Source organism: Gracilinanus agilis, chromosome 1, assembly GCF_016433145.1.
Source record: "Gracilinanus agilis isolate LMUSP501 chromosome 1, AgileGrace, whole genome shotgun sequence".
Taxonomy (NCBI): domain Eukaryota; kingdom Metazoa; phylum Chordata; class Mammalia; order Didelphimorphia; family Didelphidae; genus Gracilinanus; species Gracilinanus agilis.
The window spans coordinates 795,268,051-795,287,538 of record NC_058130.1 but is presented as its reverse complement, the minus strand read 5'-3'; the positions used below and the strand labels follow the sequence as shown (position 1 = coordinate 795,287,538).

General features: G+C 39.7%; 2 protein-coding genes and 1 pseudogene across 2 annotated transcripts in view; 1 reads left to right on the top strand and 2 right to left on the bottom strand.

The window, feature by feature from the left end:
- The window catches only part of LOC123230538 (zinc finger protein 345-like), a 38,386-nt gene that overhangs the window by 10,313 nt on the left and 8,585 nt on the right, over positions 1-19,488 (top strand). The window contains exons 4-7 of the mRNA XM_044656672.1: positions 336-445; positions 1,861-1,987; positions 3,427-3,478; positions 17,893-17,999. Of these exons, the coding sequence (XP_044512607.1) occupies positions 336-445; positions 1,861-1,987; positions 3,427-3,478; positions 17,893-17,999 (396 nt within the window). The remainder of the gene's footprint in view (positions 1-335; positions 446-1,860; positions 1,988-3,426; positions 3,479-17,892; positions 18,000-19,488) is intronic.
- Positions 13,988-14,057, bottom strand: LOC123232848 (annotated as a pseudogene).
- LOC123246169 (DNA endonuclease RBBP8-like) lies at positions 15,448-17,848 on the bottom strand. Its single transcript, XM_044675110.1, is given in 4 exon segments — positions 15,448-16,575; positions 16,577-17,146; positions 17,148-17,713; positions 17,716-17,848. Coding segments are annotated over 4 exon segments (2,370 nt in total). The 5' UTR covers positions 17,822-17,848.

Below are 19,488 nucleotides of genomic sequence, written 5' to 3'. Positions count from 1 at the left end.
ATGAGGGTTACAGTTAGAATGAGGGGTACAGTTAGAAGTAAGTGACTTAACCAGGAATACACAACTAGAAAGTGATTGAAGTCATATTTGAACCCAGGTCTTCCTGACTCCAGATCTGGCACTCTATCCACCGTGTGATCTGACTGTGTTTAGTTCCAGGCATTTTCAGTGGCTTTGCCTCGTGTTTGGAATATTTTCCCTCCACATTTCAGATCACTGACCCCTTTAAACTTCCTGTAAGTCCCAACTAAAGACTAAAAATTTTCCACAAGAAACCTTCCCTCATCCCTCTTAAGAGTGCCTTCATTCTTTCCATTTTTCCCCATTTCTCCTAGACAGGAGCTCTCTTTGTGTCCATGTGTCTGTGAATTGTCTCCCTCCCCCACTGGGCTGTGAGCTCCTGCAGGGTGAGGAATGTTTTTTGCCTCTTGGGGAATCCCCAGAAGTGAGAACAGATGTTGAATGTAGAGGGAATGGAAATGAGAGTTTGTGGTCCTTGAGATGCCCTGCGTGTGTCCCCCTCTTCTCTGTATCTACCTCCTCTTCTCCCTTGTGGTCCTGCAGTCCAACACAAGAAGCATCCTCCTGGAGCAGATGGAATGCTACAGGATTCTTCCCATGATCCGCTCTGTCTTCAGCTTTAGCCCTCCCGGGTTTCCTCCTTCTTCCCCTTCTCCTTGTCAATAGTTTTTAAAAGAAGCCTCTTTTTGCTCTCTCTGATGTGCTTCTGCTGCTACTGTTGTCTTCAGTTATTCACTTCTGCATTTCTGCTGCTCAGGGTGTTCAAGAAGCAAATGATTTCTACCCTTCGGGGTCTCTTCCTAAAAATACTGCAGACTCCTCTTCATTAGTGAACATCTACTGTTCTGTCCAAAATTATGAAGCTCACATTTGTATGTGTTGGGAGTAACATTTAAACCAAGGGTGAACTGAGGCAGCTCTCCAAGGAAGACAAGCAGGGGAATGCTGCCTCTCAATAAAAGGGGTCAGGGGCTTCCCTCTGTGAATGCTCCAAACCCTAAGCAGAAGGCTAGATCTCTTTGATAGGTTTGGGGGAGCCCAGAACAGAGAACAGACAGGCTAAGTGATATCTGTCATAGGATGGAGGATCCGAGATCAGCTCAGCCTTCTCTGAGGATAGGTCATCTGGGCTGCGTCCTGAGTCCCCGCAATCTCTGGAACACATTCTCTGCTTTCTCGTGCCTTCCACAGTGTGATAAGTAAACATTGATCTGGGGGATCATTACCAGATTGATGAGCATTTATTAGGGGGGAGAGACAGAGAGATGTCTCAGCCTTTCTAGATCTTCTCGATTCAGCTTGCTCAGGCTAAGCTTGCCAGAGATCAAGAGATCAGAAAAGCTCAGAGACAAATCCCCAGCCCAGAGAGCCAGTTAGTTCTAGGGGAGGCACAAAAGCCCCATCTCCTTCCCTCACCTGCCTTTTACCTTCCTCAGCTCCCCCCCTCCATGGCTTGGGCTCTGGCATGTTGGTGACTCTTACACTGATGTTGGCTGCCCTGGGACACAGCAACAGGGTCACAGACACGTGACTGACTCCTACATCCCACCTTGAGGGGCCCTGGGGATCCAGGCTGCACTGGGGGTCCCCTAGAGATTTCCCTTCATATACCAGAAGCTCCTTGGCTTCCTTCCGGAGCATCCTAGACCTGCTTCTCTCAAGCCTCCATTGGGCTCTTACAGACTCAGCTTCTAGTGCTGTCTCTGACACTGACAAAGGGGGGGACCTTTGGGCCCCTCCCTTCTCTGTGGGTCAGTTTCCTCCTGTAACTGACCAGAGGTGGGCTCTTCATTGTCATGTAACTTTCAGCCCTCTGTGCTCTGCCTTGGGCTGCTCTAGGAGGTGGTGATGTTCAAGGATGTGGCTGTGGACTTCACGAGGGAGGAGTGGCGCCTCTTGTCCCCTCCCCAGAAGGAGCTGTACATGGAGGTGATGCTGGAGAATGCCCGGAACCTGCTCTCTGTGGGTAAGAAGCCTCTCCCTGCTGCCTGAGTCTGCCATCCAAGGAAATATCGTGCTCAGCAGCAGGCAGGGTTAGGAGCAATTTTCAGTCATGAGGAAGGGAAGAGGGCTGGTATGCCAAGTCCCAGAGCCAGGGCCCTCCTGCTGCCTGGCTCTCCTGTAAAAGCACTTTGCATTATGTAATGGGACCTTGGGGACTTCCTTGCTCCTGAAGTCTGAAATCAAATGCATGTTGGAGAATCTCTTGATGTGGAAGTAATCTCAGAGATGATTCCATCTCACCTCTCTATGGCCCAGAATTGGGTCTCCCAAACCTATCTGGGAAAACTTTTTAGGAGAGGTTACCTCCCACCCTCTTCCCCTCTCTTGGGGATCTTTTCCTCTTTAGCCAGCAGAAACCTGTAGCTCACAGATCCTCAGTGTCCCCAGGACAGACAGCTTGTCCTTAGTCTTCCTATTCCCCTAAGCCTCCAGCAGAGCCAGTGAGGAAGAGAGGGAAGCGATGAAGCATTTATAATGACCTGCTCTTGTCCCAGGGCTCTGCCAAGGGTTTTCTCTGTGATATTATAATACTTCTTCCTCACCTTCATCTTCTTAATTCAGTGACATAATTATTCCCTTTTCACAGATGAGGAATAGATTTGATTAAGTGGCTTGTTCTGAAGCATCCATATAGTAGCTGTTTGTGGCGAAATGTAAACTGAGGCTTTCTTGCCTCTAATCCCAGGCCTCTTTCCCCTCCCCTTCTAGCTGCCTCTCATTTCCAGATAATGGAAAACTATGGATCAAGTCTAGCCTTCTCAGAAGAAAATGCCCTAGAATCTAACATTCTGGTTCCAAATTGGTTCCTTGACCTTCTCTCCCATCCTCTACCCACCCTATATTCTGAGGACACTCTCCTTAAGAGGCTCTGTAAGACTCCTGCAGGCCCTGTTTGCCCTCCTCTGTGATTGTGAAGATGAATGGACTGGCTCAGAGATAGCATTGAGCCCAACAAGGATTGTTGAGAGTCCATGAGGCTCAGAGAGGTGTCAGGGAGGGAGGAGCAAGCAGGGTGATGGGACAAAAGCCTCAAGGTCCCTGTGTCTGGAACTTCATACTGACCTAGAACTGTGACCTTTGGACCCAGTGTGGGAGTTTAGGAGTTTCTGCCAGAATGGACCACAACAGGATGGGGAAGGGGGACTGTTGTTCATTCGAGGTCCCCCAGCAGGGTAACAGGCCCATCCTACCCTTGGCTCCAGCATTACAGACAATGAGGGGTGAGGGCAGACTCCTGTGGGAACCACATGGACAGAGTCTCCACTTTGAGTGGAGTCAGTGGACTCCCCAACTTTCCCTAAAGAGAACTCAGTGATGAGCTTCTCTCCTTCCTTCCTGACTGATTCCCCTTGCCCAGGGCTTCCAGCTCCCCCAGAGGACGTGATCTCTTATTTGGAGCAGGGGGAAGCCCCATGGATGCTGGAGCAGGAAGGCCTGAGGAGCTGCTGGCCAGGTGAGAGAGGGAAAAAGAGGTGTGGAGTTGTGGGAGAACTGGGGTGACCAGAGTGTTCTGTGTGCTCTGGTGAAGCCAGGGATAGATTTGGGGGCAGGAAGAGCTGACTTGGAATTCTTTTTGAGAGGTTTTATTTTTTATTTATTATTTTTTTTGCTGTAATTTAAAAAAAAATTTAATAGATTAATTATGTTTACATGATTCATGTTCTTTCCCTCCTTCCACCCCTCTCCCATAGCCAACTTACAATTCCACTGCATTTTACATGTGTTATTGATCAAGACCTATTTCCATATTATTGATATTTACTTTAGGGTGATCATTTAGAGCAGGGGTCGGCAATGTATGGCTCTTTCTGCAGGAGCCATAAAGTCAATTTTTTTTCAGGCGTTGTTACAGGAGCTCGCACTGTGAGGACTGTACAGCTCTCAATCCACTGAGCTACATAGCTGACCCCAATGGATTATTTGTGACGTTTATGGCTCTCACAGCCAAAAAGGTTGCAGACCCCTGATTTAGAGTCTACATCCCTCATCATATCCCCATCAATCCATATGATCAAACAGTTGTTTTTCTTCTGTGTTTCTACTCCCACAGTTCTTTCTCTGGATGAGGATAGCATTCTTTCTCGTAAGGCCCTCAGAATTGTCCTGGATCATTGCATTACTGCTTGTAGAGTAGTCCATTACATTTGATTGTGCCAGTGTATCCCTCTGGGTACAATGTTCTCCTGGTTCTACTCCTTTCTCTCTGCATCAATTCCTGGGGGTCGTTCCAGTTGACATGGAATTCCTCCAGTTTATTATTCCTTTCAGCACAATAGTATTCCATCACCAACATATACCACAATTTGTTCAGCCATTCCCCAATTGAAGGGCATACCTTCATTTTCCAATTTTTTGCCACCACAAAGAGCGTGGCTATAAATATTTTTGTACAAATTTTTTACCTGATGATCTCTTTGGGGGTTTAATCCCAGCAGTGGTATCAAAGGGCAGGCAGTCTTTTAAAGCTCTTTGGACATAATTCCAAATTGCCATCCAGAATGGTTGGATCAGTTCACAACTCCACCAGTAATGCATTAATTTCCCTATTTTACCACATCCCCTCCAACATTTATTACTTTCCTTCGCTGTCATGTTAGCCAATCTGCTAGGAGTGAGGTGGTACCTCAAAGTTGTTTTGATTTTCATTTCTCTAAATATAAGAGATTTAGAACACTTTTTCATGTACCTATTGATAATTTTGATTTCTTTACCTGAAAAATGCCTATTCGTGTCCCTTGCCCGTTTATGAATTGGGGAATGGCTTGTTTTTTTGTCCAATTGAGCTCCCTATAAATTTCAGTAATTAGACCTTTGTCAGAGGTTTTTGTTATAAATATTTTTCCCAATTTGTTGCTTCCCTTCTAATTTTGGTAGCATTGGTTTTGTTTGTACAAAACCTTTTTAATTTAATGTAATCAAAATGATTTGTTTTATATCTTTTAATTTTTTCTTACTCTTGCTTTGTTTTTAAATATTTCATTTCCCAAAGATGTGACAGGTATATGTTCACCTAATTAATTTATAGTTTCCTTCTTTATATTCAAATCATTTATCCCTTCTGAGTTCATCTTGGTGTAGTTGGTGAGATGTTGATCTAAACCTAATATTTCCATTACTATTTTCCAATTTTCCTAGCAGTTTTTGTCAAATAGTGGACTTTTGTCCCAGAAGCTGGGCTCTTTGGATTTATCATAGACTGTCTTGCTGAGATCATTTATCTCAAGTCTATTTCACTGATCCTCTTTTCTGTCATTTATGATGGAAGTGACTGTAACTGGGATAACTTAATTAACTAAATTAGGGATAACTGTCTTAAATAAATCAAATGACTATATGGAAAGGTAACCAGTAAATATATCAGAAAGTAACTACCATTCACCAACCCAACCCTTAAAGGTGGGTAAGGACTTGGGAAGTGGGTAACACCAAATTAGAGAAATGGCAATTAGGCAGTTACAAGTTACCAGTCAGCTGGGGAAATAACATGGGAACACATATATCTTAACTAGGGTCCTTACTAGGGTGTAAGGAGAACAGACAGGAAGCAAAATCAACAGTTTATTATAGGGATAAAAGATTAGATGGGGAAGAAGAGTTCCCTAACTTGGGTGCTATGGATAGAGAATAAAGATTAAAGAAATGGGACAGCTACAGTCATCTAACATTATCTAATTAAGTCCAGCTTGGCAGGTCAAAAGGGGAAAGTGATTGTCTCACAAACTGGGTCCTCTTTCTGCTCCAGTGATGGATCAGCTGTTCCTGGATCATCAGCAAGTAATCCTCAAAGGTAGAGACAGGGAGCTGAATCAGTTTGAAGGTTCTCCCTTCAGAGCTGTTATTCAGTGCTCAAATCTGAAGTTCCCACAGGATAGGTGTTTCTTGTAGGTATTTCCCAGGGCACAGGGAGAAACCCCCCAAATCCATAGGCTCTCAGGACAGTGGCTATATCTTCCACACCTCCAAAAAACCAACTGCCCCTAAGTCCCCCTTCTGCATTCCAAGATTGGAATGTTTAGCTTTTGCCAGCCTGCCTGCCAAACTTTGCTCTTTACTCTTTAAAATCCTATTTCGTTATTACATTTATCCAGTACCATATTTCTTCGATGACCACTGCTTTATAGTACAGTTTAAGATCTGGTACTGCTAGGCCCTCCTCCACATTTTTTTTATTATTTCCATTGATATTCTTGATCTTTTGTTCTTCCAGATGAACTTTGTTATAGTTTTTTTCTAATTTAGTAAAAAAGTTTCTTGTTTAATAGGTATGGCACTGAATAAGTAAATTAATTTGGGTAGGATGGTCATTTTTATTATGTTAGCTCATCCTACCCATGAACAATTAATGTTTTTCTAATTGTTTAAATCTAGTTTTAATTGTGAGGAAAGTGTTTTGTAGTTGTGTTCTTATAATTCCTGTGTTTGTCTTGGCATATAGATTCCTAAATATTTTATATTGTCTAGAGCAGTGATTGGCAAACTTTTTAAAGAGCGGGCCAAAGGAAAGGAAATGCTCATCTGTCAGTTTGTTTCTAAGGTAACTCTTTGGAATTTTCGTTTTATTGTATCCTACTCATTCTATTTGTCAGATTAGGAATAATGTTGAATGTCAGGATAAAACATTTCAGGGGGCTGCATCTGGCCTGCAGGCTGTAGTTTGCCCATTGTTATTATTAAAAATGATGAAGGCTGAATTTATGAGGGAAAATAGTATTTTAATTAAAGCCATGCCATTACTTCAGACTCATCTGATGATCTAGGGTTATTTCCAAATAGAAAGGCTGTGCATATTTTTCACCATATTGGGACATGATGCAGCATATCAAGACCTGAAACTCATATGGTCAGCATCTCATGATAGAAGAGAAGTATGACTTAGGGAGAGGTTGGAAATTCTCTTAGAAGCAGTTTTATGCTTTAGTTAGAGAACCTTGTAAAAATCATGAATACTACCAATTGTAATTAAGATTATAATGGAATTATACTAATCAATTTTAGAATCAGAATAGTCATTATCTTAGACCTATGTCTATCATTAAAATCCAATCAAGTATAAGGGGGTAGAGGTCCTTCTTTTGCACATAATTGTGCAAAATAGCTTTTAATGATTGCCTTTGTTTCCTCTTCATTAGAGGTGAGGCCTCCCTTTTTTTATTTTTGATACTGTTAACATGGTTTTCTTCTTCCTTTTTAAAATTAGATTAACCAGTATTTTGTCTATTTTTTTGTTTTTCAAAGTACTAGCTTCTAGTCTAATTATTAATTCAAAATTTCTTTTACTTCTGATTTTATTAATTTCTCCTTTAATTTTTAGGATTTCTAATTTAGTTTTTATCTGTGGATTTTTAATTTGTTCGATTTCTAGTTTTTTAATTTGCATGCCCAATTCATTGACCTCTGCCCTCCCTAATTTGTTAATATATGCACTTAAGGATACAAATTTTCCCTTGAGTACTGCTTTGGCTGCAACCCATAGAATTTGATAGGATGTCTCATCATTGTAATTTTTTTTGCCCTAGTACATGGTCAGTCTTTGTGAATGTACCATGTGCTGCCGAAAAGAAAGTGTATTCCTTTTGTCCCTATTTGTCTCCACATATCTATTGAGTCTAATTTTTCTAAGATTGCATTCACATCTCTTAACTCTTTCTTATTTATTTTTTGGTTTGATTTATCTAAATCTGATAGAGGAAGGTTCAGGTTTCCCACTAGTATAGTTGTACTATCTGTTTCCTCCTTAAGCTCCACTAGTTTCTCCTTTAGAAATTTGAATGCTATTCCATTTTGTGCATACATGTTTAGTACTGATATTTCTACACTGTCTATACTGCCTTTTATCAGGATGTAATTGCCTTTCCTATCTCTTTTAAAAAGATCTATTTTTACTTTGGCTTTGTCAGATATCATGATTGTGACTCCTGCCTTCTTTTTCTCAGTTCATACCCAATAGATTTTGCTCCAGCCTTTTACCTTTACCCTGTGGGTGTGTGTGTGTTTACCTGCCTCATGTGTGTTTCTTTTACACAACATATTGTAGGATTTTGGTTTCTAGTCTACTCTGCTATTTGCTTCCATTTTAAGGGTGAGTTCATCCCATTCAGATTTGGAGTCATGATTATCACCTGTGTATTCCCCAACATTTTAATTTCCTCTCCTACTCCTGCTTTTTGTTCTTTTGCTATTTCCTTCTACACTAGTGTTTTGTTTTTAGTCATACCCCCTAATCTCCACCCTTATTTTACTTCCCTTTCTGCCCCCTTCCTTTTCATTCCCCTCTTATCCGTTTATAGAGTCTATTAAATTCGGCCCCCCCTCTTTCCTTCCCTTTTTGTACTCCCCTCCCCCACTCCCCCCATTTTGGTTTTTCCCTCTCAAATTCCCTATGGGGTAAGATAGAATTCAATACCCCAATTGATCTAGATGTTTTTCCCTTTTTCAGAGGTTTTAGCAGGGGCTTCCTGGGCAAGTCACTGAACCCCTGAGCCTCAATTTCTGTATCTGTAGGATAAGGCTGTTGGACTCCATTTCCTATCAGCTCCCTGATGGGATCAGTCTGTGACCCTTTAAGAAGTCAGTAATTGGGAGTGAAGGCCTTGGAAGTCTTCTGCATGTGCCAGAAGGGCTGGGCTCTTTAGTATCCAGAAACATGTGTGAGTGCTTGCTCTGTGCCAGGACCTAGGCTAAATTATAGGGAACATAAAGAGATACAGTGGACATTCCCTGCCCTCATGGAGCTCACCCTCTGCTGGAGGAGATAGCAGCATGCCAACAGTTCTGTAGAAGCCCTCTAGATCCCAGCTTCAGGGTAGCCAATCATGAGAGGGAAGGCTGTAAGGAGAAGGAGCACTGGAGAAGTCTAATGCAGGGAGGTGCCCTGAGGCTTTAGGTATTAGGTTTAACATGAATATCTTCCATGTTCTTATTTACTATAAACTTTATTAATAATCACTCTAAAAAGAAAAGATAGATAAGCATAGATTTAAAGTTCCCTTCTCTAATTTTATCTGACCATGTATAACTCTGCTTTTCAGGATCCTTCTGTCCATCTCCTGCTTGTTCTGGGAAGTAGTGAGCCCAAACGACCCCGTGAGATCCACTCAAACCCTTTTTATATGTGTAGAGAATGGGATGGACTGGGTGGGCAATCCAGGAGGGGAAGTGGATGAAATTCCCTCTGCACAATCCCTAGTCTAGTCTTCCCAATGGATCATTTAAACATAACTGTCTTATACCTTTAAAGATCTCCTAGCAAAAATTACATACAATATTACACTTTCTAAGAGGGAGTTACAATATTTAGAGATAAGAGGAAAATAAAAGAAGAAGAAAACAAAAAAAAAGATTGATAGACTCATTGACAAAATGCCATTTGAGGGCAATCCCCCTTTGGCATAAGAGTTTTACATTCAGAATACGTATGTTAAATCCCCTTCAGTTCAGTTCATTATATTCCAAAGTTCATTCTGGATCTTTTAATGCAGTGTGTGGCTTCTGCAGGCATCTTTATGGCACCTTTTTCAAAAAGATCCTCTTTTGATTCAGGTTGTTGGCAATTTTCTTATCCTGAAATTTCTCCAAAAGATTTTTAATCTTGGATTTTAGGATAATTACATAATCCCCACCTGAGAAGGGTGTTGACCAACACCAGAATCACCCTCGGATACATGGCTGTGTTATGAGGTATATAAAGCAACAAAGGAAACCAAACAACCCCCCGCCCCAATTCCAAATAAAGAACAAAAAATAAATTCTGGATAAACAAAAGAAAAATAATAAAGAAAAATGTAACATTAAAAAAAATAAAATAGAATAAAAATCTTACATGTATAAAATTCAGAGTATAAAAAATAATAAACCTGTAACAGGTACTTGAATCACTAGGAAGGCCCAATTAAAGTGATTTATGTCCCACAAGCCTATAGGACTGTTGTACCAATATAGCACTTTACCCATTGGCAGTCAGGACTACAGAAAATTTCCAAACTCTAAGAGACAAGGGATTAGGTTTCAGCAGCAAATGGGAAAAATCATTCCCTGTTCTGATTTTACCTTCACGGTTAGGGATAGGGAGAGCCAGGATGGTAGCCAAACTACGGTTCTTGACTGAGAGTATTTCACAAGCAGTGTGGTACAAGTCATCCTGCATGTTAATATATGTCAAGTGCCTCAACCTCAAGTCCCACATGTTGTTATTAAAAATGATGAAGGCCGAGATTAAAAGGGAGAATAGTATTTTAATAAAGGCCATTCTGATAGAGATAAATCATTAGACCACACGCCTGTAAGTATTCAAACTGCCGCATCAGCCATTTTACCTTTCGTATCTTCACGTGCCCAGGTAGCTAAAAAGGGAGTTCAAAACCACTTTCCAATATTTAAAGCCGTCCCTCACCTTGAAGACATCATCTAAAACAGGAAACCCATTGGACCATGGGAAATGTAGTTCCAAGGTCCCCCACAAGTCCACAGAAGGTTGTCAAACACTATATTGATACATATATTGAGGCTCAATCCTTCCAAATAGAACCCTAGGTGATTTTAACTAACATATTACCCCCCCGGTGAAAAAGACTGGTCTTTTTCAGTGGATCTTAAACCAAAAGTAAAGAGGATAAAAGCTAGCTGCATTGACAAAAAGCCAATTTGGGGCAGTCCTCTATTGGTATAAGAGTGTCCATTCAAAATAAATGCATTCGACTCATTCAACCCCCATAGTTCAAATCAACTGCACCCCAAAGTTCAAATTTGGTCTTCATGGTCCAGTAAAGGGTCTTTAGGCATCTTTTGGTGCTTCCACCAAACAGGTTCATCGTCTGGATTCTGGGGAGATGGCAAAATCCTTATCCTGAAATTACTCAAAGAATTTAAACTTTACAGTATAGATTACAAAACATACATTTTCTTCTGAGAATTATACATCACCCCCCTGAGATTACTCCTAAAGGAGTAAAAATTGACTTGCAATATAGATTATAATTCAGACATTATGATTATAAAATCTTAACACACATACCCCCTGAGGGAAATTTTAACTAACACATTACTCCCCTGAAGAGGCCAGCCAAGGATGCATGGCTGAGTGAGTTATGGGGGTGCATGAAATCAATTGGCAAAAGAAATAATAAAAAAAATATAAAAAGAAGAAAATTCAGAAAAAAGAAGAAAAAAATTAACTTGTGAATGAAATGTAAAATGTGCAAAAAATGTAAGGAAAATAAACTTATAACAGGCCTTTGAATCAAGGCCCAATTAAAGTAATTTAAGCAATTTGCTATTACCCATTCAGGGCCAGGACTTATAGAAAATTGCCATTCTCTATATGTAAGAGAAATAAAGGAAACGACTCTCTCTGATCTGATTGCCTTCAACTTCTCAGGGAATGAGCCAATAAATAACCAATCTTAGGTGCTTCACTAGGAATTTAAGTTGAGGGGACCCACATCCTCTAAAGTTTTAGAAAAGACTGGGACTCCAGAACTCGAACCCCAATTTCAAGCCCTCCAGTATTGGCAATAGAACTTCTGCAATCCATGCATCTCAGTCAAATCTCCGTGACCATGTGGCTCAGCACTTCTAGAATCAGACAGAGAGGCATTAGATCACAGTCCCATAGTCTCAGGCTCTTCAGGTATGCATCATTATAGCAAACATATATTTGCATTAAGCTTATATCACTGTAAAATAAAAAAAAAGGATAAATAATGATTATATATGTACTTCCAGTACAAGATGAGAAAAAATCAATTGCTCTAATTAAAAAAAAGATGTTTTAAAAATAAAAAATATATATATAGCTTAGAACTAGTGAAGGGTTTTTTACCCCCAAAAAAATGAGATTCATTTTCTGTGAGTGTAAATGGGTTTTACAAAATAGCAGATTCACAATGCACATTCAAATAGAGTACCATAATTTCTAATAACACATTTCAAAACAATAAACAATGATGTTTAAAAATCACATAATTGTTACAACTTTTAAACCTTGGCTAAAATATCTTCTCAACAATTATCCTTAAGAATTCTAGATCCTTCTGATAAAAGAGGCTAAAACAGACTAACATAAAAAAAAATAAGACAAATTTTCACAACAAAATATATAAAGCTTATCCTTTAAGACAATAATTCTTTAAATACATAAAAACCTTATCATTTATACAGAAGGGTACTAGGCATCTAAAGTAAATTTTTAAAAGACCTCTCATAAAATTACAATTTAAATCTCAAGGCAGGCATCAAACTCTCCAAGGTTTTATACAATTAAGGCAATTTGTAACTTTAAAATGTGTAAGATGTTCAAATGGTACAAGAACAGCATTGTTTCGATTACAATAAAAATGAAACCTGAAATAAATTAGGAAATATAATATGAGTACCAGATAACAAGCTAGTCAAAACCCTCTTACCAGTTCTAATAGGTTTTTCTTATTACTTGGGAGTTAAAATAAAATCACAGAGTTAATCTAGCAGCCACAAATTTCATTAGCTTAAAATGATTCAGTGCAACAGGAAAGTCAACAAAATAAAATTAATTCACGAATCTAATCAGCAAAATACAGTAAGATACAGTCTTTTTAAAACCCATTCAGTTCTGAGGTTTTAAAATCCACCTCTGGTCCAATTTAAAGTTCAAATTCAGGGTCCTTATAATCAGTCTCTGCTCTTAGTTCAAAGTTCCGAGTAGTATGGGGTGAATCTCTTCCCCTGAGTTTCAGTTTAATAATTGCAAGAAAGTTTGTCATTTTATTTCCTGTTTGAAGCTTAAATACTAGCGCAACCATGTTGGGGCTAGAGAAAAGCTTAGGTCAGTTTTTAGAAAATCCCATGTGGAGAGCCTGTGGGGGTTGGGGAGTGCCTAAATCAGGCCTTTAGAGAAACACGTGGAGGGCTAGAATGCAGGCCATTGCCAAAAGAGTGGAGGGGGGGGGCAATACCAAATCTTAAGCAGTAGTGGCAGAAGTCTCCAAAGATTGCGGCAAGTCAGGCCAGGGGTCGCTTGGAAATCTCAGGATTCGGCAGGATCAGCAGAAGTGGTCTACTCTGGTGGGCTGGGAATTCGGCAGAGATCAAGGCCAGCAGGGACGTGAGGCAGTGGTCTGTACTGGTGGGTCAGGCAGGAATGGAGTCCAGGAAAATATGCGGCAGAGGACAGTAGGAAACCCAGCAGTCCATCAGTGTCTGTAAGGGCCACCAGGCCCGGAGCATTGGGCAAACGAATTTGCAGCCCAGAGGCAATTAAAACCATTGTCTCTCTTCCCTGTAAAGCAGCCTCTAGGCTGGGGAAAATAGGGAGAGGAACAAGAGTGGAAAAAGCTGCTCTCCCCATTCCCTCTGGAGAGGATTTTAAATACTCTCAGGCTATCCAAAAAATTTAGGGTCTGAACTTCAACCTTCTGGTTCACCACACTGTTATTAAAAATGATGAAGGCCGAGATTAAAAGGGAGAATAGTATTTTAATAAAGGCCATTCTGATAGAGATAAGTCATTAGACCACACGCCTGTAAGTATTCAAACTGCCGCATCAGCCATTTTACCTTTCGTATCTTCTTGTGCCCAGGTAGCTAAAAAGGGAGTTCAAAACCACTTTCCAATATTTAAAGCCGTCCCTCGCCTTGAAGACATCATCTAAAACATGAAACCCATTGGACCATGGGAAATGTAGTTCCAAGGTCCCCCACAGGTCCACAGAAGGTTGTCAAACACTATATTGATACATATATTGAGGCTCAATCCTTCCAAGTAGAACCCCAGGTGATTTTAACTAACACACACACTAGGTTCAAGTCCTTTCCTTTTGGTGCAGAAGTTTAAGAATCCTACCTGGATTGGTTTGGTCCTTTTTAACTTTGTGCTTTCTTGGCATTGCATAGTGGCTCTTTTGTACCCTTCTCCTGGATTTAGACACAATCATTAATCCTAGTCCCATAACTTTTAACAATTCATGGCAGGTTTCCATAGTCTAAAGCTTTTGGGTATGCATAGTTATTAGGGCTAATAGATACTACACTTGATCTTAGCCAAAAGGCTGAGAAGCAATTAGGGCTAATAGATACTGTAAACTTATCCTTCAAGTTAAAAACATTAATACTGATTCCATGTACTTTATGTTCTACAACAGACAGGAAAGAAGAATAAAAAATCAAATATCCTATTGCAAATATAAAGTTAAAAAATAATAAAAAATCATAATTTTATAGTTCACATTCCATGTGACAGTGTGTTAGCTGAGCAGAGGCAAAACACAAAAGTTTCAATCAAATGAGATCTATTTCTCTTTTAACTTGACCATGATCCACAGTGTGAGTGTACATGATTTTTTTCACCAGGTAAAAGCCTTTAAAAAAAAGTAGTACAACAACTAATACAGAGTCTAAGAAACCCCAAATCCCCCAAATTATAAAAGCTCAGTTAAATGACAAAAGCAAACAAGCCACTGTCATAGGATTCACATGAGTCTCTATAGCTACTTGCTGTGTGTCATTTAAAAGTTTTTTTAAACTCATGGATATTTGTCACAAGTTCTACAAATCTAGCCAATCCTTCAGCTTTGGCTGAGATATTTTTAACAAAGTCTATTACAGCCTTTATTACAAAATTTGGCAAGAGAGTCCAGAAAAACAAAAACACATCTCTGTACTGCTAAAACAAAAAAACAAAAAACTTTGGGGTCTAAAATGTCGCCAAGAATTTAGATTAATCTGGTGGAAGAGTAGAATAAGCTGAAGAATTACAAATATTATAAACCATTTTGAAGCTTTACAGGGTAACTGAGCCACTTGGGTACCTCCCTCCCTCTTGTATGAGACTGTAACAGTATAACAGAAATGCCTCCATTATGTCCCATCCATTTTCACGTGGAGCCAAGGACTAAACAGTGAAAATCGCTACAGATGTCTCATCCATTACATTTTCAATAAATGCGGAAATGGGAAGATACAACAGAGATATTGCACTTTTACTTCAACTACAATGGATCCTTACCTCTTGTTACAGACAACTCAGAGGCAGGCAAGTAATGAGTCAGAGGTAGGGATGCTATTAGATATCTAAAAAATCACTTCTCAAACCCCTTAAAAATCAGTTTAAATATTTAGCTTATTAAATTCTCCAAAACTTGTATGCAGGTTGAAACCACTTTGATGGAGTCCATCCATCGTCTGTGACAATTAACAAATGCAAGAAAGAAAAAAGAACAAAAGACTGTCTAGGCAATGTGTGACTTCAATGGATCTGGTGACAAACTCAGTATCCCCTAAGGACCTATGTTTTTTTTTTAAATAATATTTCCTGAAATATGTTGTATTTAAATGAGATATAAATCAGGTTGTAGTTGATTTGAGAGAAGAAGAAATCAGTTTTTTATTCCAACATTAACTATAAATAAATGAGGAATTTTGTTCTGGCATCTTTTGCAAATTCCTCAATATCTATGTCTTCTGTTCTTTGCCTTTTGGAGAAAACATTGCATTGTAAGGTTGCTGCCTTTTGGGATGTGGACAAGGATCAAGGTCTTCCTTAATGTACCCTCTGTCAACACAAGTCTGAGTTGAAGGAAACCCAACTTCCCAGAAATTTTCAGTTCTATTAGGAGGAATATAGCGGAATCGGTGTCTTGAACAGGAGGCTAGCTTCTTTTCTCTTTCTTCTGGAATATCTGTATAATAAATTTCACATTCTTTACAAGTGTGTCCAAGTAATTTTCTCCTCTCTTCTTTTTTCCGTACCACCTCAATATGAGGGAAATTTTGTAATGTGGTCTTTTTTTCATCATCTTTAAAGTAAGGCTCCTCAAATGCTTTTTGTTTGACTTTATCAGGTATATCTTCATGGCTGTTTAGTTTCTTTGTAGCAACTGATAATTCATCATCTTCTACATGGAGATTTTCTTCTTGCTCACATAGTGGAGAAGAATTTGCCAAATAGGATTCATATTCTTCATATGTTGTCTGATCAAACAATTCAGCTAAGCTATCATTCATTTTTCTTTCTTGCTTTGGACTTTTCTCTCCCTTCTGCTCTTGCTTCTTGATTTTTAAAAGGACAGTTTCAGTAATCAACTTACAATCCATGTCCATAGTCTCGCCTCCTAATCTTGATTGATCCTTTGTATCAATTACAATAATATCCATTTTATATTGAGAAAGATCTGCTGCTGGATCTATACTCCACTGGATATTTTCTAAGGCTGATTTATCTTGCTCATCTTGCAAAGTTTGTGCTTTAGTTACTCTACAAGGATTTAATTGAAGAACTGAGGCAAGTTCACAATCTCCATGTCCCATCCTACCTTTCACTTTTATTGGCTCATAAGCATCAGTAACCTCATTTCCTTGGCCTTTTTCTTGATGGTGGATAGCTGAAAATCGATCAGATAGATCTAGGGGCTTATCTATTACAGAGTCTCCATTGACAGAAGGATGAATATCTCCTCGGAAAGGAAAAGCATTTTCTTTATCAAAAGAGGTTGGGGGGCAATGTTCACTTTCTTCTTCAGCCTTCTTTCTTTTGGTTCCTCTGCCTCCCAATGGTTTCAATGGCACAAAAAGATCATTTTTTTTCAATATCTTCATCTTTTGTATCAGTCCCAACTTTTGTACTTATTGACTCATCTATATTCTTTCTCACAAACACTTGTTTAATGGAAGAAGAATGATCAATAACAGTGCTTGCTTGAGAACCAAGATTAAGGCATGTAACGAGGCTGGTGTCTTCAGGTTTTGATCTAGGTTTTTGTGGCCTAGAATTACAATTATTGCTAAAATGGTTTGTTTTGAGATGGAACTTTTTCCCAGCCTCTAAAAGAGAAGGGGACAAGCTTGTGTTCAAACTTAAGCCATTTTTCAGAGTAGAAGCAGCCCCCAAAACAGGAGAAGATGCCTGAGCAGTCCAGTCAACTTCTGGTGGAGTCCTTGGAGAAGAAACTGAAAATCTTAAACCATCTTCAATATTTTTTGTGGGTTCTTGAAAAGTTTGTTTCTTTGGCTCTGCTTCCTGCTGATGGTGCAGGTCTTCACTGAGAGAATTCAAAGCACTTTAAGAGTCAGATTCTTCTTGAACACCAAGTCCCAGTGTTTCAGCAACTACAGCAGCTAAATTAAAAGACGACTTATCAATGGGATAATTGTTGGGTTTCTTGGGTATTGGTCATAGTTGATAATGTTTGATCACAAGTGTCTGCTACAAGAATTTCATTTTCATAGTGGCTTTGCTGCAGTTGAGTCGAACACTTTAGACCTTTTGCAAATTTGTTTGTACACAGAAGGTGCTCCAAATCAGTATTTGCTTGCTCTATATATCGGACATGTGGGTTCTCCTTCTTTCTTCGCAAACGGTTAAGGCCAGGAAGTGAGAAAGTCAATATAGGTGAATCAGGAATAATTTCCTCCTCAGGCTCTGCTACTTGATGCCATTTCTTTTCAATTTTCTGATGTAGTTGCTCTGAAAGTTTTTTGTTTTCTTCTTGTAAGGCATTCTTATCATTCATAAGTTCAGTGATAAGTTTAAGATTTTGCTGTCGAATATTTTCAAATTCTTGTTGTTTTTTCCTCATGTGTTCTTTGGTCACTGCACAGTGGTCGCACAACCCTGCTCTTAACTGATCTTCCAAAACCTTAATGGTATCACGAAGAGCTTTCTGTTGTTCTCTCAGTTGTTGATTTTTAGTAAAAAACTCTTCCAATCTTTGTGCATCTCTTGTACTTCTTTGTCATGACATTCCTTCAGTTTTGCCCAGAGATCTTTAAAGTCACTGACTATTTCTGCAGAACTGGGACTTCCACAACTACTTGCAGGAACATTCATCTTGCTTTTCTTTGCTCCCAATCTTCTGCTTTCTTGATGTCCTCACTTCACCTTGCTGTCACATAATACAGTTATAGAACTGTCTCTGTGAAAACAGTGGGGATGTCCCAGCATGCGCTCCGGAGGGGAGGAGAGCGGCGCTTCTTACTGCACGACTGGAAGTGGGGGGGAACTTCGGGTAAGAGGGACCAAAAGACAGTCGGACTCTGTAAAGGTGTCTGAGTGCTGGTGGAACCGAGAAATCGTCTCGGTAAAGGAGAAGAGCCCCTCCGGACGGACGCTGGAATGAGGCATTTGCTCTTTCCACTCCCCCCTCCCCCGCAGTCCGAGCCTGACCAGCAGAACCTCGGCCCTGGGGCCAGCCCGCGCTTTTGCGGGGGAGGGGAAGAAAAGGGGAGGGGGAGAAGGGGAAGAGACGGAGGGAAATAGAGCTGGCCCGAGCCGCAAAGACAGGACCTATGGTTTTGCCACTAAAAGGCTTTTGTGTAAGGCGTTTATGGGGTTTCACAGTGATATGTTCTTCATTGCAATCATGGGGGAGGGTACAAATAAAGACAATATAACAGAATATATAGCTAATAGCCAAAACCCAGTAACTGAAAATGATATAGTATAATGGAATGTGATAGCTTTGATTAATATGTGAACTTAAAAAACAAACTAAATTCTTAGAACAATCAGTGAATACAATAAATGTGACAGGATACAATCATTCATTGTCAATAGAAGGTACCCGTTTTACATGGGAGTAATGAATCAAAAAGTTCTATTTACCAATTTTGATAACTTATGAAGTAGTTAATAGTAAATTACATACATCTTGTATTTAGAATTTTGTTACAGAGATTTCTTCATTATGGGGAGGGGAACAAACAAATAATTAACATCAATAAGGCAATGGGGTCTGAAAAGTCTTTAAAATTCACCTCCAGACTCTTTGAGGTTCCTTCTCCTCCTGAGTACCATCATTCATCTAGATTCCTTTGGCCACACCTCTGAGGTCCCCCATACTGAGGGAGTTCCTGCACTGAGTATAGATGTTTGAGTGTGAGTTTTAATATGCTTTATTTGAATTACGATTCCTCCTATTATCATAATTCCTAAAGCTTCTATTTCTAATTTCCTGATTTCTCTTCTTACAATTCATAGTTACATGACCCACCTTTCCAAAAAAATTATGTTAGGGAGCAGCTGGGTGGCTCAGTGGATTGAGAACCAGGTGTAGAGACAGGAGGTCCTAGGTTCAAAGCTGGCCTCAGACACTTCCCTGTTGTGTTATCCTAAGCAAGTCACTTGACCCTCATTGCTTAGCCCTTATCACCCTTCTACCTTGGAACCAATACATAGTATTGATTCCAAGATGCAAGGTAAGGGTTTAAAAAACATGCTAGTAGTTTTGTGGATTCTTATAAGGGAGCTATGACCTCTCCCTGTGTTGTCTTTCCAACTGTTTCAGTTAATTCATTTATTTCCTTCCCCAATGTCTCCACTAAGTTAGTGTTCTCTTTATCCTTCTTTCCCTGTTTAGCAGTTAATTCTTTTATTTCCTTCCTTAATGTATACATTAAATCACTGTTCTCTTTCTCTGTTTTGTTATGTCCCACAAAAGCATAAACTGCCAGTCTTTTTAATTCTTCGAGGTCCATATTAGACCAGTTTGGACAACT